This window comes from Magallana gigas, chromosome 1 (assembly GCF_963853765.1).
Source record: "Magallana gigas chromosome 1, xbMagGiga1.1, whole genome shotgun sequence".
NCBI classification, from domain to species: Eukaryota; Metazoa; Mollusca; class Bivalvia; order Ostreida; family Ostreidae; genus Magallana; species Magallana gigas.
The window spans coordinates 51,651,008-51,676,012 of NC_088853.1; the positions used below are offsets into that span (position 1 = coordinate 51,651,008).

At 32.6% G+C, this 25,005-nt stretch overlaps 2 protein-coding genes across 2 annotated transcripts; both read left to right on the plus strand.

The window, feature by feature from the left end:
• The first annotated feature begins 2,481 nt into the window (after window positions 1-2,481).
• LOC117687624 (RING finger protein 207-like) lies at window positions 2,482-3,709 on the plus strand. Its single transcript, XM_066086672.1, has one exon. The coding sequence runs from the start codon at window positions 2,482-2,484 to the stop codon at window positions 3,607-3,609; it is 1,128 nt and encodes a 375-aa protein (XP_065942744.1). The 3' UTR covers window positions 3,610-3,709.
• A 12,753-nt stretch (window positions 3,710-16,462) lies between these two features.
• Window positions 16,463-18,488, plus strand: LOC136276023 (E3 ubiquitin-protein ligase TRIM71-like). Its single transcript, XM_066086676.1, has 2 exons — window positions 16,463-16,522; window positions 16,680-18,488. Exon 2 carries the CDS (start codon window positions 16,680-16,682, stop codon window positions 18,486-18,488), a length of 1,809 nt encoding a protein of 602 aa, XP_065942748.1. The 5' UTR covers window positions 16,463-16,522.
• The last annotated feature ends 6,517 nt before the right edge of the window (window positions 18,489-25,005 follow it).

Below are 25,005 nucleotides of genomic sequence, written 5' to 3' on the forward strand. Positions count from 1 at the left end.
TATGCAAAGCTTGCTGAACTTTAATTTATCGCGACTTTACAACTGCATCCGCAACAAATAGCCGACGTCTACACGAGTGCGATCAGAAATCTTTGCAGCTGTTGCAGAACCATTCTGTTATCAAAAGAAAAGAAAAACGCATCATAAACAATGAATAATAAACATTATTTGCCTTTATAGCTTGTAACGCAAGATTTTATTAGCTAATGAGCGGGATGTAAATTTCCCTATACCCGACTTGAGCCGGGGTAAATAAGGCTACGTCACAATGCATTAAATGTGACGTTACAATGCATTAAATGCGTAAAGACATAATTTGAAAGTGTAATACACCCTTGGTTGTACATGGAAACAAATTCAGTTGGTTTACATAAGAAATAAATTCGTTATCCAGGACCAATCAAGGGTGTACGGGTCGTCAGGGTTTTAAACTAACTTGAAATGTTTGCTAGCCATGTGGGCTACCAAGCTATGTAATTCAAGGAGCCCACATCAAAATTAAGTCGTCCACACTTAATTTAAAAAAAACTAAAGGACAAGAAAACAGTTTATTTTTTATTTAATCATATTCATATTCCATTTCAATTTCTTTCAAGTTTTTAAATATTACTTTATTTTCAGAAATGTCATCACTAATATCATCCTCTGAATCAAAGTCTTAATCATCATCTTTGTCTGCATGACTGGTTTCTTCTTCATCATCACTGGCATCAATGGGTTCCTCTTCAGCTGCCTCATGGTTTTCGTCCTCTTCCATGGCATTGTCCTCATTATGATTCACAACTTGTTTCCATATACCCTTCGGTCTCAGGGTTTATGAAACACAACCCGGGGGAATCCCCGTACACCCTTGATTGAACCTGGGTAACTAATATTCTCTCTCACAGGAGTTTGTGGCATAATTAATGGACATGTAAATTTTATATTAACTGCCACCCGGTAAATTAAAAGTTTACAACATGTCAAAATATTCATAAAAGTAATGTATATTTTTAATGATATAAGCAATGTTCTTTGGTGTAAAAACAAATGTCAATCGATGAATGACATAAACATATTTTGTGAAAAATATTAAGGAGGCGGTAACGTAAGAATATGAACACTTCAGTCTTATCAACATTCCTGGTAAAAGTTGTTTTGTTTTTAAATCATTTTACGTTAGTTTTGTTTTGTTCGATGTATTAATTTCACATGTAGATCAATATTCTAAACATTTGTTGTAATGTTGTATTTGCACTCATTCATAGAACTATATTTTCAAGAGCGATTGTGTGTAGAGTACCTGGCTATAGTGATATATCTTAAATAGATAATAAACACTGTTAGAATATATTGTTTTGACTGCGAACAAGATATTTTATAGCTGAAGATCGGTTGGATTGATCAATTCGTGTAATAATTCCTAAAAAAGAGTAAACTATTCATAATTCTGGTTTGAACATTAATTCTGTGTGCTGCACTTGCATACTCAGCTGTTCGTAGTAGGGACAATTTTTAAAAGTCAATGCAAATATAATTCATGAATAATGTGTACTCTTTCATTGCAGAATATTGCAAAATAAAGAGAAGTTTGTTATTTAGTGACTCGAAAACGAATTACAAATTTAAAAAAAAATGATTTAACACAGTAGATCTCTACAGAGTTCGATTAAATCTCGACGCTGTCATTTTATTCAGCTCCAAACACAACATAGTAAGGTCAATTCAATTTGCAAGTACACTAAAAAAAAAAATAAAGGGCAACTACTCCAAAAATTAAAGAAACTGACAGCACGCAAATTTTGAATAAATATTAGGAAATGTCACGATGAGTAGGCAAAGTGTAGGCCATATTGCCGAAAATTAATTCTCGCCGAACTGATTTAAATATATATTCGGCGGCCACATGTCATGTATTGACTAATGAAGTGTCACCTTTCAGTCCGAAGGAAACAAAATGCACTATTCATCATAAACGGTAGATGTAAAAAATGAACAAATAGATTGACAGCGGAACATTTACGGAGAAGAATGATTGCAATTATCGATTAAACCCGATGACGCTTCATTAATAATTTATTAAAAAGTCAAAACTTTCAGTTAACTGAACCCCTCACGCACACACACACACAATAAAAAACACTGTTATCTAGGGTATGCAGGTAATCGATTGAAAGCGTTGAATGGCAGATCCATTTAAGTCTACTTTTATCAACAACTAGAACGCAAACATCAGATTTCACCAAACCTTGCATTATCAACTGTATAGCGTCAAACATACCGTCCTACAAAACTTCTCGAAGCAAGGTAAGTAAAAAACAATTTAAAATTTAGATTTCTTATGTTTATTACATAATACATAATATTTGTTTATTTCAATTTTAAAACAACACCACGTCGTTTTCCAATCTATGTTATTCTTAACTTTCACGTTGACATGCATTCAGTTGTAAGATTTAGAGTCAAGGATGAAACTAATAAACGAACATAAAAAATTTTCAGATGGCATTATCCAAGCCACTAGGTCAAGGTGTAGTAGAAGACATACCAGTTATAATCCAGCATTATTTAGTGTGTGGTGTTGAAGACTGTAAAACCAATTGCGAGTTTTACTGCAATCCCTGTCATCTACAAATATGTGACCAATGCAGAGATAAACACCAGAGGAGTCTTGTAACTAAAAACCATGAAATAGTCCCTTACCGACAGCGTAATCGAAAACTTCCTCAGGAAAAATGCAAAGATCATCCATCTAAAGATATAGACATAATTTGCGAGGACTGTCAGGTTCTATTATGTTCAAAATGTGCAATCAAAGACCACCGAGGGCATATATTTGGTGATCTAGAGACCATTTATTCCAAGAACTTTACTCTGTGCCTGGAGGAAATATATAAAATTAATCAATATTATCTCCCAGCATCACAAGGTATGAAAGGACATATTAAAAAAGATGCATTGAAAATGAAAACGGTTATGGAAAAAATAAGAGCATCCATAAAAGCTGAAACAGAGTCAATTAAACGCCTAGTGGAAAAAGCAATGTCGGACAAATTAGAAAAAGCCAACGAAATGGAGGCGACCCTATTAGAAAAGTTTGAGAATGAAGACAAAACCTATGACGAATACATTGGTTATCTTGAGAACCTTGTAAAAACGTCCCAGGGATACCTGTCTTGTGAAAAAGTTCAAAACAATCCAATTCTTTTCTCACTCTCAGAACACCTGAATATCAAGCCCATGCCTGAGACTACGGGACCAGTTTATCCAGTATTTACTGCTGCTCAACACAGCAAAGATGATGTCGCAAAAGTTCTGGGAAAAATAACCATTCCCTTTACTATTCCAGAGAACAGAAAAATAAAACCCTTTGAGAATGCCTCTACAAATTTGAAACCCACAGAGAAACGGGACGAAGAAAAATTTGCGGTCAAACAAACATTGTCATTGTCATCCTCTGTCACCAAGGTCACAAAGTACACTGTACCAGGTGTTGATAGTGTATATCATATATCACTAGGTAAATCAGGCAGACTCTGGGTCGATAATGGAAAAGGTAGCCTTGTCCAAACCGATCAAAAGGAGAAACAGCTACATGTAATAAAAACCAATGGTGAAAGCGACGGTTAACACACAGTTAATAAGAATGGATATCTCATATTTACGGACAAAAAGCATAACGTAATTAACAGAATAACGTTTGATCGTACCATTTCAGAATTTATTAAAACAGGGGGATGGATTCCAACCAGCATACACTCCTCTTACATCAGCGGGGACTTACTGATGGGAATGAGGAAGGATGGAGAAGGTAAAGTCACCAGGTACAACATACAAGGAAAAGAAATACAGAATAACAGAGAGACAACAAAGGACACCAACTCTATAGTACATGTCCTCATCACATTACAGAGAACGTCAACGGGGATATCTGTGTGTCAGACTTTAAGAAACATACTTTAGTAGTGGTAGATAAAAAAGGTCAACACAGGTTCTCCTACACAAGTCTAAAGTCAGAGTTTTGCCCATATGGTATCTGTACTGATATCCTTGGTCACATCCTGGTGTGTGATATTGACAGTGACACTGTTCATCTTCTGGATCAGGATGGTCATTTCTTGTCTATGATAATTTCATTACAACAAGGGATACAGCATCCCCGTAGTGTATGTGTGGACAATGAAAACAATCTTTACGTAGGACAAAATAACACCAACACAGTTACAGTATTCAAGTATATTCAATAAGAATTTATAAGTGAACATTTTTTAGATCTGACATTCTTATGTTTCACATAATGGCATTGAAATAAATTCTAAGAGATCTATATCTACGTATTGTCCTTTTAGATATTATTATCTGATTTATGTATACAATAATAAACACGTCTGCCATTTTATAAGTAAATTGTTGCATATACAAATGTGCAATGTTTGATATTTGAAACTTATTGATACTGATAACTATTCCATTACATTTTTAAAGCCAGTTTTAAAGAAAGCTTTTCCCACTTAAAAAAAATAAGATTTAAAATAGGAAAATAATATCTACGGGGTCAATATATATCTTTAATAAATCCTTAACATGCATTCCTAAATTTATTGTATCAGTTGATGCACGAACATCGAACTTATTTAAGAAAAACGCATTGGTTTTGAAGCATTAAGCACCAACTGTTATTTGATAATAAATCATTCAATTAACTATCAAAAATTGTAATAGCTATACACTGCTTCATGTAGCAATATACTTCATCACCTGCATATGTTGTTTTTGTCTCTCAGTTAATTCGATACGCAATGGCATGCTCTTCGTATGAACAGTTTCTAAGGCGAGGCAAGCTACTGACAAACAAGTTGACAGGACTATCAACAGTCTTGTTTGAAGTCATCTTTTCGTAAGCTCTATGTTCGATATAACGACCTTGTCAGCAGATACAATATTTCACTGGGTCGCATGAAGAATGACTTTTTCGTAATAATTGTTAGACTATAATTAATCACCTAATTGTCGACGGACTTTTCCCGGGTTTTTAACCCGATTACGACAAAGAACACACTGCTGATGTGATTGGTCAGCAGAGGATGCTCACTCCTCTTGATCCTATCTCTATATTTTTGAAGGTCCGTGTTGTTCTGCTTTGGGTTTGTTTTTCGTGTTATGGAATTTTGAGATGGTTGACGGTCTGTTACTGTCATTTTTTCATATACACATTACTAAAAGTTCGGTGGTATAAATAAATGTGTTCTTTATCCCGGTACCGGTGGTCTTGGTCCCAATGAGATGCATAGCTGGGTATGCAATTGCAAGTTTGCAGTCGTACAATTCAGAGTCCAAATAAAACTTCTCAAATAAGTGTCGATAGATTTAACAAGACATTTTTGAGATGGCGAGTGTCACTAGAATAAAAGGCATTTTAGATGACTTTGGTTTGTCCTAAACTTTTAACTTAAAAGTTTTGTAGATGCCATTGAACTTGAATTGAAGCTGAAATGTGGTTCAAGGTTGCACATACTTTCCTAAAAATGTTTATGTAAGGTATATATTGGACTAAGCAGAACTGTAAAAGAACATTATGAAGTATGAGTCCCCTTTTTACAAATGTATACATTTAACAAGTCATTATCGTTTTTGAATATAATGTAAGGAGATGTATAATTTATTAAAAGGAGTGGGTGTTTTCCTAAAACGTCTATAAGTTATGAGCAAAGGTCATAACATTTTCAACCAAAAGCTCATTTCTTAAAAAAACTATTCAAACAAAAAACAAAATACAACGAAATTTATATCAAGAAGCAGCATTTTCACAATTTAGTTGATAAATATAATATATGAGTATTAGTCTAAATTACATTACACACCTGCGAATTTGAATTTTATTTTATAACCTCCATATGTGAGAATTATCAACACACATTACGTGACTGATAATTCAGTGGACCACACTATGTTTAATACAGATTGAAATGAACTATGATTTTTCATGCATTATTCTTTTCATATTATATGATATAAAATTTATATGTGTATACTTATAGAAATATAATGGGTTTTTTTTCCATTGTGTGCAATATGAACACAACTTTGCCTAACCGTGTGTAATAAGTCCTAATGTATTAATAAGTCGTAATATTATTTAACTAGGCATTTTATACGTGAGCATTAAAAGTCTTTTAAATCCTAAACAAGCAAACACGTACTTAAACATAAAGCATCCTTTAAATAGTGGAGCACACAATCATACTTCAGTAACTTTTCAGGACACTAATGTGAAAAGAGCAAATTTTGGAAAAAAATATTCATAATCACATGATATAAATTCTCTGCATAATAATATGTAATTTGTTTTTTAAGTTAATCAATTGACAAAATGGTTATCTGGTTAGTGATTTGACCGTTGTGCTTATGTAAATTTCACAATAAGACGGTTTCGATACACAGTTACTAATAGAACCAAATATATAACTTAATTTTACCTAGTTCATGTTGCAAATACAATGCACGTTGATTATAAAACTGCATGTTTTGATTAACATGTATAATACTTTGTAAAAGAAAACAAGTAGTGTATTAAATATATGCTACACAACAAACATGTGTTAAATTACATAATATATTAATAAACATAATATAAGCAAAGGGACAGTTTTACCAGATTTTCAATACGAGCATCGGAATATAAATTATATGTTTTCTGGTTCAAACTCTGATAACTTATCTATGTAGATGGTTATAAATAACTTGACCTATAATAAAACTCAATACAGTACTGTGGCATCCTCTAAAGAAATGTGTGCATTTTAGATAATGTTTAAAAGTGTATTCTAGCATGTTTAAATTATTTGAAGTTCCGTCAATGTACTAGATTAAGTTTATTGATGACATAGAGCAGCCCTATTTTGCGTCATAAGCGATTTGTCATCGAGTTTAGTGCTTGTGAAGTAAAATTGAGAAATCGATGTTCGTAACATCCTTTTAGTGTGTATACTGTGCATACCGGAGGTATGTTGTCTTTAAAAGCCATTTATTTTTTTAAAGTTTGTTCAAATCATGGTCCTTGGGGGTAGGGTGAGGCCACAATAGGGGGATCAAGTTTTACATAGGAATATATAGAGAAAATCTTTAAACTTTCTTCTCAACAACTTTTACGCCAGAAAAGGTCAAATTAAATTGGAACTTTGTATTTATAAACACAGCGTGTTATGAATGTATAGTTGTAATGTTGTTGCTATAACTCAATATTGTATGAAAACACATTGTAGTGGCATAGTTTTGCTTTGTAGACTTATAGACGAGAGATACAATAATTTACTTTTTCCATAAAAATTGAAGTCTTCTTTTTTCTTTAATGAGAAAAAATGCATCACTGAATAATAAACAACAATGACTTAAACAACACATCTATTTACAAAGAACGATAACTCTTAAAATAAAAATTCAATTCGTAATCTTTACTTTTCGTAGCATATCCGGAGAGAAACATAACTAGCATCTATTTAACAAATGGAGGTAATATTAATGATTGCCAGAGGTTGGGATTAAAATATTTTTTCAACGACTAGGTTCAGTGACAACAAATAAGTAATGATAATAGGACTTTAAAGTCTGGTTTCTACTTCCGGGCACAATCATGCCTTCATGATTTAAATCTATTTTTATCCGCAAGAAGAAGGTTAAATAAACATATCTCGTTAAGTCTCGCGTTTTCAACGATAAAACGTCCAAAGCATACTCGAGCCACTGAATACTTCCACAGCAAGGTAAGTGTTAATATTGACGATAAATTTTAAATTTACTATATCTGTTGATCAGTTTTATTTCACTTTAAATTTTAAAACAATTCTACCTCGATCTAGAATGTTATTTACTTTCATTTTGACATGCATTCAATTGATTTCAAAACACTGATCTAGCATATAAAAGTACACAAACAATTTTCAGATGGCGTTATCCAAACAAGTATTTCCAGGTGATGTACAGGACATACAGGTACCAGTCTTAGCCCAGCATTATTTGGTGTGTGGCATTGAAGACTGTAAGAAGAACTGCCAATTTTACTGCAATTCGTGTCACCAACCATTGTGTGAACAATGCAGAGATGAACATCACATCATTCCAGAAAATAAGAACCATGAAGTGGTACCTTACCGCTAACGTATACGAAAACTTCCTGTGGAGAAATGCAAAGATCATCCCACTAAAGATATTGACATGATTTGCGAAAACTGTCAGGTTGCAGTATGTTCCAAGTGTCTAATAAAAGATCATCGAGGGCACACCTTTGACGACCTGGAGAGCATTTATTCCAAGAACTTCACTATGTGCCTTGATAAAATCTACAACATAAATCAATATTATCTCCCAACCTCACAAGATATAAAAAGAGATATTAAAGAAGATGTCTTAAAACTGAAAGCGTTTATGGATAAAATAAGAACATCCATAAAAGCTGAAGCAGAGTCAGTTAAACGTCTAGTGGAAAAAGCGATGTCGGACAATTTAGAACAAGCCAACGAAATGGAGGAGACCCTATTGGAAAAGCTTCAGAGTCAAGACAAAGCCTATGACGAATACAATGGTTTCCTTGAAATTCTTGTCAAAGAGTTCCAGGACTACCTGTCTTATGATAAAGTTCAAAACAATCCAATCCTTTTATCTCTCTCAGAAGTACTTAATATTAAACCCATACCTAAGTCGACAGAACCTGTTTATCCAGTATTTACTGCTGGTCAATACAGCAAAAATGATGTCGCTAAACTACTGGGTACAGTAACTGTTCCCACCACTAAACCAGCATCTAGAAAAATAAAACCAATGGACATTACTTCTACACAGTTGAAACCTACAAGAAAACTGAAAGAATCGGACAGAGATGAATTAGAAGTAAATCAAAAACTTTCTCTGTCTTCCTCTGTCACCAATGTCACAGAGTACATAGTACCAGGTGTTAATAATGTATATCATATATCAAGAGGTAAATCAGGCATACTTTGGGCCAGTGATGCAAGTGGCAACCTTGTTCAAACTGATCTACATGGGAAACAGCTACAGATGAGAAAAACAAGCGGTAAAGATGAAGGCTACCACACAGTCACACAGGACGGGGATCTGATCTTTACAGACCAAATTAAACGTATCATCAGCAGAATAACGCAAGAAAAAACAATTGCTGAATTCATTATAGAAAGAGAGTGGCTACCACTCTGCATACATACATCCCATATTAACGGGGATATACTGGTTGGAATGACCACGTTTTGGAATGATTATGGTAAAGTCGCCAGGTACAACAAAGCAGGAAACGAAATACAGTGCATAAACAGAAAACAGGGACTGTATAGAGTACCACACTTTATCACAGAAAACATCAATGGTGATATCTGTGTATCAGACTTTAGCAAACAAGCTGTGATAGTAGTGAATAAATCAGGACAACACAGGTTTTCTTATACAGGTCAAGAGTCAAAGATTCATCCCTATGGTATCTGTACTGATATCCTCGGTCACATCATTGTCTGTGATATCAACAGTAACACGGTTCAATTTCTTGATCAGGACGGTCAATTCTTGACTCTTCTAGTCACATCTCAAAAAGGGATAGAGAATCCCTGTGGTGTTTGTGTGGACGATGATAACAATCTTCATGTAGGAGGTGGTGACACTAACACAGTGATAGTGTACAAATATCTTCAATGAGCGTCAATTGTAAGATCAGCATTCCTACTAGCCTATATTCATCAATATGGCATTGAAATCAAACTCGATTAAACATAAACTGAAATTCCTTTTTTCAAGAGATCTATATCAATTTAGTGTCATTACAGATGATTCATTAGTGCTCACAATGAAGAGTAAATGTAATGAACGTAATATATTAAAACTGTTGCATTATCATATGTAAAATGTTTTACATGTATATTTCAACTAATTGGTCTGATTATTTTTATATCTTTTACATTGCATTTCATATTCAGATGTTAGATTTTTAAGGAAATAGTATCACCTATCAGAATTCAGAAGGATTTACATAAAAGAATATTGTATTATTTGGTCAACATATATCTTTTCAACGCATACTGAAATGCATCAGTTAAATCAATACTTGAACTTTTCTTCTATCTAGGAAACAAGATGGGTTTTATCATTCCATCTAAAATTCAATTTCAAATTATTTAAACAAGCATCAAAAACTGAAAATTAGACAATTAACTGCTTATATAAAAACAACCCAATTTTTAACCCTTAATGTGAAAGTTTTAGAATCAGGATAAAAAAAAAACAGTGTCAATAATTCTTTAACATCCTCCCGAAAATTATCCATAGGATTTTATGCATTTTATTAATGTTTAATTGTTTTAGGAAAAACGAAAAGCATTCTCCCAAAATTTATTTAATTGATATAAACTTCAAATATCAAAAGTTGAAAAAGAAACCTTTTGAAAGATAAAATTTAAATTTAAAAATGGCCAGAGGAGGAACAAAATTTGAGCATAAAGATAAGTTGCCAGGATGTCAACGGAAAGCGGTTCCCCCCTTATTTTCCGTTTGGAATTCATGTTCCTGATTTAATTTTTTTTTAAAATTCCATTAGATATTTTTACGAGGTAAACAAAGAGGAATTATTATCAGTTTGATTTGATCATCTATATACATGTAAACAGTTTAAAAAAACAAATTTTCATTTGTATTCCAGTAAATGAGAGGTTATCACTGATAGTTAATATTTAGCTTTCAAGTAATGTAAGAGAGAGAGAGAGAGAGAGAGAGAGAGAGAGAGAGAGAGAGAGAGAGAGAGAATTTTAACTAATCGGTACGATTCAAATTATGCGTATACAGTGTATCTATTACATTTCATTTTGTTTTACGATTTTTAAAGAAATATAAACACTTTAAATAGATTTATAATCAATGTATATAAAATAATATTGTTTTAGGGTTAACATACAGCTTTTCAAAGAAACAACGATTTGGTTTTCTGTTTTGTTTTTTTATCAATTTATCAACAGATTTGTTTCTCAATTGTTCAATCAAGTATTTTAAAGCAGAAAGAAAAAGAAAAACTTACTAAAATACGTTATTTATGGTTAATTAGGTTTCTTCTATTTTTATTATCTATAAGGCTTAAAAAATGCATTTCTGATGATTAACTACAGTTTAAGTGTCAATCGTAGAGTTATGAGCAATATAAAGAGTTAACAATGTTTTGTCATGTAAACAACGATCGTACCTGTTTGTTTTTGTTCCCACTGGTTCAATTTATTGATAACAGTTCTTTTTCGAGCTGTTATATCTCTGTTCAAATCCATAGTTCTTAGCGTTTATCACATTCATTTTAGGTCAAAAACTGGAATTTTCATTGCAACATTCAAAACGTAAGCAAAAGCATGACGTAAGTTTGTTTAATTAATTAAAAAATTGTGAGCTTTGTATCTCGCTTATAACACGACGACTGACACTCAAATTTTGGTTAACTATTAGAGGCATTCCTGAAACATTGTAAACATTAAAAAAGGTAAAATACCGATCACTTGTATATAAGAATTGGCTTATTGTGGAAATCGATTTCCCGGGAAAAAATCACTTTTAAAAATCAAAGTTCATTTGATATTTTCTACTGTACATATTTCTATTTTCTTAATTTTCAATAAGTTGGTTGAAACATAATATTTTTGAAGCAAAAGGTCTATTTCAGCATGAGCTTTAGGCTAGAAATCCATCAGGGCATACCTGCCGCTAAAGTAAAATTTAGGTTATTTCTATAGGATTTGGTCAAAGGAAAAAAATCCGGTAAGATTTGTAGGAGCACCCCTGCCATGAACTAGAGATTTGCAAAACATAACTACAAAATTGTTAAAACTAATTTGTATTATAGTGGTTAATATGTTATAGTTGTAAGATTGAATAGCTCACTTGGTTTCACAACTGTCACTTACCGCATGTCTAATGGGTTTTTTGTGTCATGGTTCGAGTCCACCTATTGCCATGATATTTTTTCTAATGATCGGTGTGTATAAAAACTTTTTTATATTTTATACAGAATTGTACATTTTGTATTTTACTTCGATTTTCTTTCTTTAATACACATTTGCTCTTCAAATCGAGAACATTGTTGAAAGCAATCAACCTTTAAATATACCTTTATGTAAGCTAGCTTTGTTTGAGGACAAGAAACATTTATTCTGTGTTACTCGAGACAGGTGCCAATAAAATCATGCCAAGCAAAAAGTGTTGCGTTTGCTCTTCCGGAATATCTGTAGAAATAGTATAATTGTGTGAGCAGTACTGCAAAATAGACGCACATCGTTATTTGCAAAGACCGTGTTCACTGGTGACAATGTATGCTGAAAATACAGGAGGAAGGTTTATTTATAGGGTAGAAAAATATAATTTGTATTTCTTACTCCAATGACATGTTTTGAAATTAAATGTATCTAAACAAATGAGTTGACAAGGACGTATATACACTAACGGGAGTAGCATCGTCTTTACCACCATGTTTACATATACTCCAAAAATATCATGCACGTTTTGAAAAAACAAATTGCACATTTTGCGTTATCCTCCCACTTTAAGGACCACATCGCGTAAAAACATCCATACCAGCAAGAGACAGTATCTTTAGATCTTGCTTACCTATCGTTGTAAAAAAAACAGATTCAAATAAAAACAAGAGGCCAATATGTCTTAACGGTCACCTGAGTAGCATATAACCCATACACAAACTTGTCGAGGAGTCTCAGATATGCATTTAATTAGGTTTTATTCTGGAGTTGAACAATTAAAGATTTGTAATGGGACCACCTCCCTGCCTGAAATCTTTCAAAAAGAACTATGAAACCTATAATTTCGGCAAAAATCGTATAAAGATCTGGTCTACAAAATCATGAATTCAGTTTTTCTTTCAGGTGTGTGGTAGTAAAAATGATCATTTTTAAACAGTATATGCATGAACACCTATACATCTATTTTGGCCCTGCCCTAGAGTCAAAACCCATACTTCAGGGGACATGAAAATTAAAAGTTTAGTAGAGGACTTCCTGGTAAACATAATTATTAAGTCAGTTTTTTGGCCCACAAGTGTTGGAGTAAAGAAGATGTTTTAAGAGTTAATACATTTTTACTATATGGCAATGTTGGCCGCACCCTATAGCCTGAACCCCTGACACAGGGGTCATGAATTTCAATTTAGGTAGAGGGCTTAATGAACATCATAACTGCTTGATGTCAAGACGTCAGGCATATCTAAGGTTTAAAGTTGCATTCTCCGAAACAGTGCGGACAATGGGAGCAAGCAATATTATGATATTTCACAGAAAAGATTAACTGATGCATGTTTAATGTGTCAACATTTACATTCAAAATAGATAAAAATGTTAAATAGGATGTAATAACAAAAGCGAGCAAGAGTTCTCAAGTAAAAGGATGTTCACCATGCCGTGCACGTGTGTAATCCTGATTTAAAATTAAATTACCCATATTTGACCGGTAGAAAAGGGGGAGGGGGTCATCGCAACAAGTTGTAACATATTGTCTATTACGTTACAATATATGTAATAATAGGTGTTGGATTATCATTATTACAAGAGAGACATCAGTTTGGATCAAAACAAATATACAATGTATATTTATATATCTAGAATGTTTGCTGGAGGAACTATATCGCCAAGGCGGAGTGTGACCCGATTTTTGTTCGGTTGGGCGATTTCATTAATCTTAAAAAGGGAGCATAAATCGCGCGTTTTCCTCAATGTACATTACTACGTATATCAATTACTAATCAAGTATGTTTCTTAATTCGTTTGATTTCTTCCAATACATCCGATCCAAAATATATTATACATGCATGTAGCTGTTACAAAACAAATGTCAATTAAATCATCTGACCCCCTCCCCCATGGATCCTCTGCTAATTGATGAGTTTGTTCAAACAGTTGGATCAAGATCGCAGCCGTTGCGTGAATGGTAAAGCAGGACTTCCCGCTATAATGTCTCATCCATAGTTTTTGCGCATCGATTAGTGGACGAGTCAGTTGTTATCATACGAATACCCCAGAGCACACCGTGTGTTTACATCACAGGCACGTAGCATCGGGAGATTGGATGAGGGGTCTGCTTCCCCCTCCCCACGTTTTTTTTTGCAGCAGACACTTTTCGTAACTTTACATAATCAATAGAAATATCATTGATTTGCCCCCCCCCCCCCTATTGTAGGAGCATGTAATAATGAAGCTGCAAATAAGGAATTCTATTTGAATTGAGGTTACAGTTAGGTTATTTCTATCATGAATCATGAGAATTCACCCATTTTTAGTTGCTTGTCAAGATGATTTTGATGAAGCTGTCCCACACACATTAAACAACAATACGTGTTTGATATTTGTTTGTTTTGTTTTTGTTTTTGTTTTTTGTTTTTAGGTGGTTTTTTGTGGGGGTTTTTTGGTGCTTTATTATTATTATTACTATTATTTTGGTGCCATCTTTTTCTGTTAATTAATGTGCTATATATTAGTTTGACTTTAACTGTTATTCTGTAATTTCAGGGGATCAGAGAATGCATAGGTCACCTTTGTATTATGAAAATAGCTTGACATAGAAATTTTCTATTATTGTATTCGTTTGCAAAAAAAAAGATATTTTTTCTAAACATTGGTTTTTGAATCAATAGTTTGACTCAGTAAACACATAGTTGCAGTGAGTTCTGTGGCATGAGAAAACACAAAATAGAATACTTTTAAGCTGGCAAGTAAACTTGGCCTTGCTAATGTATACTAATTAGACTATGTGTTTCATGTTAAAGCAAAGAGTGACGTTTAAACATCAAACCTTGCAAGCATGATTTACGTGTATTTTTAAATACAACATTTTTGCTCATGGAGATTACCAGCCATCCAGTCTGTACTTAAATATTATAAGCGAATATATGCGGTATTATGCATTTTTCACCCCCAAAATGAAAAGTCTCAAATATAAGGCGGAAAGTTGAAATAATATTGAAAAGTTATCAACACATTTACGTTATGATGTAGAAAAAATGACGGCATGAACATTGTCTTATTTGGTAAATTAATGTTCTGGAGCAATATATGTATGTTTTTCGACGGGGAAACATCGAACGCATGCTTGCTCAGGTACCATTTCTTAGTATAATATGTATAACTTTATGAAGAAAAAACATATCTATAAAAAAATAACTTGAGCAGACCTGCGCTCTAAATATCCTTCTAAATGCATAATATAAAAAAATAACATGTTGTCATTTCTTTATTGCCAAAACTGCGGGAATTAGTTTATCTAGGTGACATTATAACTAAACAGCTAATGGACAATGACTCTTTTTTTACGATTAATGTAATAGGCATCCTCTGTGTCATGATTTTTGAAGATATTTTTTACGATATTATTTAAAATTTGTTAAAATCTGGGGCAGATATTTGACCCTATCAAATATTGTCCTTTATTCAAGTATATCTATTTACTAGTAGGGAAAGTTTGATTCAAATATTTAACATCTTAAAGGTAGATACATCGACAGGTAGATTAGAGAATAATTTCCTAGTTACAGTCTAAGGTACCAAGTGACTAAGTACATATTTAACCTTTTCTTACATTAGAACATCTAGAAACAATATGAATATTTTTGCATAGCATGGGCTAACATGTGAATGATTTACAACTGTCGTACACTAATTACCGATATTGTAACTTAAGAGTGCAAATATGGTGGTGTTAGATGTAAAACTACGTGTGTTGATTGTTGGCTTTAAATTTTAAAGGAATTCTTGTTGTTAAAACAAAAACTAAACAACAAATCTATCATCATAAAATTCAGTTTTTTCTTCATCAATCATAAAAGACTATGTTTCTTTTGTGCGTTTAAACCTCAGTTAGATCTCAGAAAAATACCTCGGCTAAAAGGTACATACCCCATAGAGTAACACTCATCAAAATATTAAATATAAGATATTGAAATATTTTAATTAAACAGTGTTGAATAATTGAAAACACAATTGTGATGTGGCAATATATTATCTTCAATCATCTGAAGTATTACTAGTAAAAATCATTTTATTTTATTCAAAATGTCATCAATACGCCTGGTGTATTATTTTATTATAATATAATATGAAAATAAAAAAAGAACAAATAAACTCTATTGACTATTTTCACTACTTCGAAGATATCAAGGTAGTAGCGATTATTATCAACGATACAAAATGAAAAAATATCAATGACCAATATTGATGTATTTCATTTGAGACAAAAGTACACTAGTGTTTAATAACTGTCGATCCTAAAAAAAACAATGTAAGAATATTGACATGATATTGTTCGATGTAGCTAAATGCTTCACTTAGATGAAGAAAATAAACAAATACTGACTTCTTCTGAACTTCAATATTGACAAATTCTATGTTACCGGGCTAAACATGCCCTCAGGATTTAAATCTATTTTTATACATCACTAGGAAGTAAAAACTGATCTCGTCAAGTCTGGCTTTAGCAACGGTGTTACTCGAACGGCGACAAAACTTGCCAATGCACGGTAAATTATAAGTTAAAATTTTAATTTTGTATTCCTATTAGATATCAACAATGTTATTAGTTTATTCGAGTTTGATCTATCACATCATTTGCTCATTTGCCGTTTAAATTGGTCGGAGATTTACGTGTTTATAAAAGTACATTAATTATATTTTCAGATGTCATTATCCAAGCCAGTCGATCCAGGTACTGTACGGGACGTACCTGTCATAGCCCAGCATTATTTGATGTGTGGCACTGAAGACTGTGAGAACAACTACCAGTTCTACTGCAATGACTGTCACCAATCAATGTGCGAGCAATGCAAGGGTAAACATCAGGAGAATCTTGAAACCAAAACTCACGAAGTGGTCTCCTACAGACAACGTAAACGAAAACCTCCGGTAGAGAAATGCAAAAATCATCCCTCTAAAGATATAGACATGATTTGCGAAAGCTGTAAAGTTCCAATATGTTACAAATGTGGATTAAAAGACCATCGAGGGCATATGTTTGGCGACCTAGAAACTGTTTATTCGGAGAATTTTATCCTTTGTCTTGAAACAATTTATAACATTCACCAATATTTTCTCCCAACATCACAAGATTTGCAGGAAGATGTAAAACAAGATGCCAAGGAAATGAAAGCATTCATGGATAAAATACGAACATCCATTAGAGATGAAGCAAGCTTTTTGAAACGTCTGGTGGATGAAGTTATGACAGACAACATTGAGGAAGTCAATAAAATAGAGAAATCATTAATGGAAAAACTTATAAGCCAGGACAAAATTTACGAAGAATACAATGATTATCTTAAGAACCTCGTCAAGGAATACAATGGCTACATGTCCTTTGATAAAGTCCAAAATAATCCAATCGTTTTTTTACTTTCAGAACATCTGAAAATCAATCCTATACCTGAAACTAAAGTTCCAGTGTATCCGGTACTTTGTGCCAGTAAAATAAGCAAGGACCGTGTCAAAAATTTAATGGGTAACCTACTGGTTCCTCTCTCTAAACAAAAAATCAGGACAATTAAACCAATGGAGACTGTCTCTACTCATTTGAAACCTACAGGCAAACAGAAAAAACAAAACCCAGAGAAAATTGAAGTGAAACAAAGACTTTCTACGTCTTTTGCTGTTACCAAAGTTGGGGAATATGCACTACCGGTTGTTGAAAGCGTATACCCAAGTGTATATCATATATCACTTGGAAAATCAGGCACACTCTGGTTTAGTAATAGAAATGGTGACCTTATACAAACAGATCTTATACACGGCAGTCAGTTACAGGTGATAAAAACCAGTGATAAAGATGATGGTTACCACTCAATTACCAAAGATGGGGATTTAATCTATACAGACAAAATGAAAAATGCAATTAACCGAATAACGCTTGATCATAAAATCACAGAATTTGTTAAAACGGGAAACTGGAAACCACTCTGCATACACTCCTCCAAAATCAGCGGTGACGTACTGGTAGGGATGAGCTCCGATGAGGGAGGTAAAGTCACTCGGTATAACAAGACAGGGAAAGAAATACAAAACATACAGAGGGACAGCAAAGGACAAGAAATATATAGTGGACATCCCCACTACATCACAGAAAACATCAATGGTGATATATGTGTATCAGATGTTGACAAAGAAGCTGTAGTAGTAGTTAATAAGTCAGGTCAATACAGATTCTCGTACACAGGACAGGAGTCTGGCTTAGATCCCTGGGGTATATGTACTGATATCCTCGGTCACATCATTGTGTGTGACAATTATAGTGAAAAGATTCATTTTTTGGATCAAGACGGTCACCTTTTGAAGCTGCTACTCACAGACAAGAACGGGATATTTCCTCCACTAAGTGTGTGTGCTGATGATAAAAATAATCTTCATTTGGGACAACGGGACACCAACATAGTTTCAGTGTTTAAGTGTTTAGTTATCTTCAGTGACCATAACTGTGTGAAACATAACTGGCTATAAAAAGTACTTAAAGTGCCTTTTTTTGTTTCATTTTATTGCTTATATCAACATCTATCTTTTAGCCAATTGATAAATTGATGATGAAAAGTCAGTAAAATTAACTAAATTATTGTTAATGTACATAAGTACGTTAACTAAAAGAAACAGCCAAATAGTCTCCTGTGAGACTTTGAGTCTGACGTTGTCATGATTATTTCGTGCAGTTCGTGATTTTTCCTAGGTAGTTGTAGGCCTCGACTAATCGATAAACTGGGCGTGTCAAGTTTGGTCCTGTCACTTTCTTGTCAGTTTCAGCCGCTGTAGATGTCTACCAAATAAATAAACGGGGCGTGTAGATTTCAATCTGGCTGTTTCTATAGAGCTATGGATTAACTATAAGTTTCCATAAGAAATAGAGGGAATAATACTTGGTAGATATAAATATATAATTATATTTTCTTTGTATTTATTTGATATTTAGCTTCTTTTGAACTTCGGAATCATACATATCCCATTTTAAACTTAATATAAAAAAGCCGGTCACTAAAGGCAGACACCATAAGAATTTTAATTTCTAAATGCGGTGGACAATTTTGTTTTCATCAATAAATACCCCCAATATTTGTTAACATTATTTTTTTTAAAATAGAGAAGATACCAGATCAGGACTTCAAAATGTCTTTGAGGTTTTACTTCACAGAAAGATTAGCGAGGCAGTATTTGTGCATAGTATACATACTTTCAGCAGGTCGAGAGGTTTGAATGTCGCAATTCAACTATGTAAATTGTCAGTCTGACACCTTGTGAATGACATTTAATTAGGTAATATCCGTATAGAGGTATCTATGATAATTAAAGTAAAAAGTATCTTATTGACAACAATATGAACAACGTATTAGAATGATTTACATAGTTGTTGCGTTTAATTCATATAAAGTTTGGTAGATTAGTAATATTTATTACTCTCTCTCTCTCTCTCTCTCTCTCTCTCTCTCTCTCTCTCTCTCTCTCTCCTACCATTTGCTGATTTGTTGAAATCAAAATAAGTAACGGAGAATATTAATCCGACCTTTCACTCTTTCTCTTTTCATACATATGTAATATATCCTCTGTCACCCCACCCCACCCCGATCTCTCTCTCTCTCTCTCTCTCTCTCTCTCTCTCTCTCATATATATATATATATATATATATATATATATATATATATATATATATATATATATATATATATATATATATATATATATATATATATAATCCTAGTCCTAAAATTTGAGTTTTCGAATGGCATAAGCACAATAAAGTTCCATTTCAGCATCACAACCGCCATTTCAAAACATAGATTTCGAGTGTACACTTTTCTTAGACTACAAAGAACTCAATATAGTGGAGAAGTGTGACGGCTTATCATGCTTATAATTTTCTCTCTCTCTATTTCTCTCTCTCTCATAATTTTTCTACTTAACAGTATTTTGAAGCGTCCATCAGAAAGGCATTACCCCATCACCCCACCCTCTCTCTCTCTCTCTCTCTCTCTCTCTCTCTCTCTCTCTCTCTCTCTCTCTCTTATCAAATTATATTGTATGTCTGGGATAAAAAAAAAACCTCAGAACTAACAGACAACACTCAGACTATACACACGACAGGGCGACCACGACAAGGTGTGAAAACTTGTCACCTGTGTATATGTCTTCCAGCCGGGAAATACACCGTGAAACAAATTGAGAATTGAGATGTATCTATCAATTACATAAAGTGGTTAAAATCTTTATAAAAAAGATTTTTTAGTATTTATTGTTCTAGATATACAAAGTAACACTGTAGTATCGAATGGATGAGATAAATAGCAATGCTATAATTTCTACAAGCATTTTATTGATGTGCCGAGTTGTGTTAATCAGCTAAAATAAAAGTTGGAACAAGAACAAACAGAAAAAATATACATTAAGATAAATAAGCAGATCATAAGAATAATAAAATCCAATTTTTTGTGGTTGTAAAATAGAAGCTACTGTTGATAAACCTTTAGTTAGATCTTTCATTTTGCTTTTCAAAATATCCTCGGTGCATGTATTTTTTTCGTTAATTTTAAATAATATCTGCACAATTTGCATCTTACAGTAATTAAAATTAATCTCTAAAAAATTCACTGCCTGTTAAAGAATATTCTCAGTAATTCTCAGCAATTTTCAGTAAATATCAGTAATTGTCAGAACTCAAAGCAAAAGCATCAGAAAATATCAGTAAATATCAGAACCAACAGCAATAATCAGTAACAACAGTAAAATTATCAGTAAATATAAGCAATTCTCAGTAATAACAGTACAATATCAGTAAATATCAGAAATTATCAGCAAAAAATGGCACTTTCAGTACTTTTTAGAGGCAGTAGTGAAAGTTCTTTACAAAAGATATGCACCGGGGTTTTTTTAATGGCTATCATTGTTTGATTGCATTTGAATTACATGTAAGCTTCGTGAAAAAAGTGTTTTCTCAAGGAAGACAAGTCAACCTGGAAGTCCAACTATTCGATGTTATGATTAAATATAATCATGGAATAGGTATGGGTTTTTCACGGTCTCAATTGTGTTACTCTACTTATTTTCCGTTCTTTTATCGATTTTCCTGGTTATATAGTAATTTTCTTATCTAACCAACTATACAACTAAGTATTCTTATCATTTTGATTTGCGTATCTACAGATTAATTTTTTGTTCATCGCATGTTATTGTATTAAAGTAAAATAACTAAAAGAAAAGCTAATATTTTACTTGAATTTTGTAATTGGAGAGAGAGAGAGAGAGAGAGAGAGAGAGAGAGAGAGAGTGATTTTCAATGGAACTTCAGTTCATCGTCGGGCTTGGAGTATCAGATGTTGTTGTTTCAATTACAAATTTGCATGTTTAATAGTGTCATCAATTAAAACATTATAACATAAACTGATCAGATAAATTCAAAATTCATGCAGGTGTGTAGTGTGACAGCGCGGTGGCGTGTTGAGTAAAGTTGTGTTAGCGAAACAATGAGTTTTGATATGGAACTTTTTTTGGTGGCGCTATCTGACTTTAAGGAAGGAGTCTTTTCTGGTTTTCGACTTGTCAAACGTTAATTTGATTAATTGTTCATTAAATCAAGATGAAAGGAAACTAAAATAGTATATTTTTCTTTCTTTTTTACTATCATATAACTTGGCATAGAAAAATGTAATCAATGTTTAGAATGGAACAAGGACTATATTTTTGGCGTAGGAAAATAGCACATGTTGCGCAATTCAGAATTGCTGCAGATTATATATATATAATGAGTCTGTTTTAGCATTTTAAAAACAATATTGTTGGATTTTTTTTACTAATGTGAACTATTAATATGATACTTGGGTTTCAGAACATGTTTTTAAAATATGATTTGCCTATCAAATAACATTTTTATAAGCTTTTTAAAGCGCCCATTCTATACATTGATTTTTGTGAAAAAATCACTAAAATCAGTTTTTCTCTCTTATGAAACGGTCAATATATTAGCTTTTCTGTCAATTTATATCTTTATATAAAGTCTTCATAATACATAAAAATTAGAAATATTTTATTATTGGAAGCATAAAAAAATAATCAAAATTTCTTCAAAGTTTAAGAAAATTAGAGGAAATGCGGGCTAAGCAATATCAATTTTAGTATAAATATTTATTCCAAATTAGTAGTATAAGCTGATAGACACTCTCATGGTCTATGATTTCATTGAAGATTTGAATCTTCAAATCTTAAACAAATGTCTACAGAACTATAAAGAGCTACACTTATTTGTATCACTCTTTGCGTTGAGGAAAAAGGTAGTGACCTTGACCTGGCCTTTATCCGAAAACAAAAAGGTCAATTTTAATCAAACTGATAGAATCATTAAGTAATATGATCCGTTTGACTGTGTCAAAATTTCATGCATTTCTTATTATAAGAAGTATGTTTGATAATAAAAAGACTCCTTCCTTAAAATGGCCCTAGCCGAAAACCATAATACAAGGATCAATACAGTCATGATTGGCCTGAATAAGTGACTACAGAAAATATTGTGCATTAGTGTTAGTGTCACTAGGAAAGGAAACCATTTTACACTTGTTTTTTACCAATTTGTTCAACGTGAGATATAGGTTGATTAAGAGTATTAAAGTACATTATTTTCTTTATTAGCTGTATACTTTAAAAGACCTCCAGGGGGTAGTAAAATAAAATACTGAACAACAAAACGTGATTCAAAAACTTGATATAATTCTTCTTTACTCAACACGACTGATACCTTTCGTTATCATGGTCACTAATCTTGATCTCTTTTTATCTAATAAAAAAAACATTTATACTCGGCATGAATTTCCTGACATGAAAATATAAATTGTAGAATAACAAGTGATATGTAACCAAACACAACAATTCGACTATAGAAATGGAGCTATGATTAACTTTTGTAATTGATCGATAATTGATCGCAAACCTCTTCAATAAAGGTAAAATATTATACGTGTACATAATAATGGGTTAAATGGTGTAGCAAAATCTAAACCAAAATTAAAAACTATCAATCAATCCTGGAACATTGCCATTTCTTTCATGGATTCGATTTTCTCAGTTACAATTTTTTCGAAGCTTTTTCAATTCTTTTTGTAAAGTCATCCGAACCTGATATATTTCAATTATATATATCACATACGAGGGTTGTCCAAAAAGTTCGTGGACACATGTAATTTTATTCAAAACAACGGCGCCACTATCAGGAAAGTATTATAGTATTTTTATACAGAGTATAATAATGTATATTTATAAAAATTAGAGCAATGTACATTTTTGTATCGGAGTTATCATTATATATGCATTGCCAAAACAGGCCACACGGCCCAGTCTAATGTTGAGTTATAACGACGTTTACATAACGTCGTAGTCCTGGGTTTACCTGAGAGTAATATGCCGCATTCACCGTTAGGTAAGAGAGTACAAACACATACTCCATCAATATATCGCTTGTGTCACTTATGGATAAGTAAACTCGAACTATTTCGATGTTTTTCATGTTTCCCCCATAGTTTGCTTTGTTTCTATCGGTGTGTTACCTCATGTCAGTCGACGCAATTTAATGATGGCGCGCTGTTCCGTGTGGTCAGCTGACGTCGCTTTTTCAGACGATTTTAAAAGACATGATCCTGCCGTAATATCTTTTAAAAATCTTCTGCTAGTTTGAAAATAGCTTCAAATGACGTACGAAAATGACGTACATCACACAGACTACATTATAAGTTTTTAACCTTTTCAAAAAAACTATAAACATTCATATCTAAAAACTCAGTTACTCAAAGTTTGGACCCGTGCCTACTTTCCACGACTTTTTGATACATAAAAACTTTTGTTTATCTCCGTGGAAAACATTCAAAACCACTTTAGTTTGAAATATCATGACAAAGATTTAGATATAAAATATGTACATATTAACCCATTTAAAATGACAAAAACGCAATTGTCCACGAATTGTTTGGACAACACTCGTATCTAATTCAAGTAAAGATATTTTTTTTACGATTAAATACCTATTTACCTGCTATGAAGACGATAGCAGGTATATAATATACCCCGAGACAGCAACTATTTAACGAGGGCGATTTATAAGTTCTGAAGGATAAATAACATTTTCATAAAAACTATACTTTGAGGCTGAGGGTCAGAAAACCTTCAAGCACAATTGGCAAGCCTGAATAAAGGACAGCTATGACTACGCCAGATATATATATATATATATATTTAATCAATAATATGCTTTCTTTCGTGATTCATTCGGGTAAGCATTGCAGAAAAAATTTAAATAACCCGCTTACGCGGGTTATGTATTGCGAGTTATGTAGTTTTTCTGCAATGTCGCTACCTTCATTACCCAAATGAATCATCAAAGAAAGCATTTTATTGTTTATATTAACATCTTTCTTTTAGCCAATTGATAAATTGATAATAAAAGGTAAGTAAAATTCACCAAATTACTGTTAATGTACGTAAGTACGTTATCTAAAAGAAACAGCCAAATAGTCTCCTGTGAGACTTTGAGTCAGACGTTATGATTTTTTCGTGCAGTTCGTGATTTTTCCTAGGTAGCTGTAGATCTCGACCAATCGATAAACTGGGCGTGTCACGTTTGGTCCTGTCACTTTCTTGTCAGTTTCAGCCGCTGTAGATTTCGACCAATCAATAAACGGGGCGTGTAGATTTCAATCTGGCTGTTTCTATAGAGCTATGAATTAACTATATGTTTCCGTAAGAAATAGAGGGAATAATACTTGGTTTATGTATATATATATATATATATATATATATATATATATATATATATATATATATATATATATATATATATATATATATATATATATATATATATATATATATATATATATATATACACACTAGACAAAATTGCTAAAGCACCATTTAAAGTAAAATAATATTTACATTTTAAAAATTTTTAAAGATGTATTTAATGTTTACATAGGTCATCTTTATTATAAGTAAGAC

Coding starts and splice junctions, on each gene's coding strand:
- LOC117687624 (XM_066086672.1), top strand. CDS start 2,482: ATGGCATTATCCAAGCCACTAGGTCAAGGTGTAGTAGAAGACATACCA.
- LOC136276023 (XM_066086676.1), top strand. CDS start 16,680: ATGTCATTATCCAAGCCAGTCGATCCAGGTACTGTACGGGACGTACCT.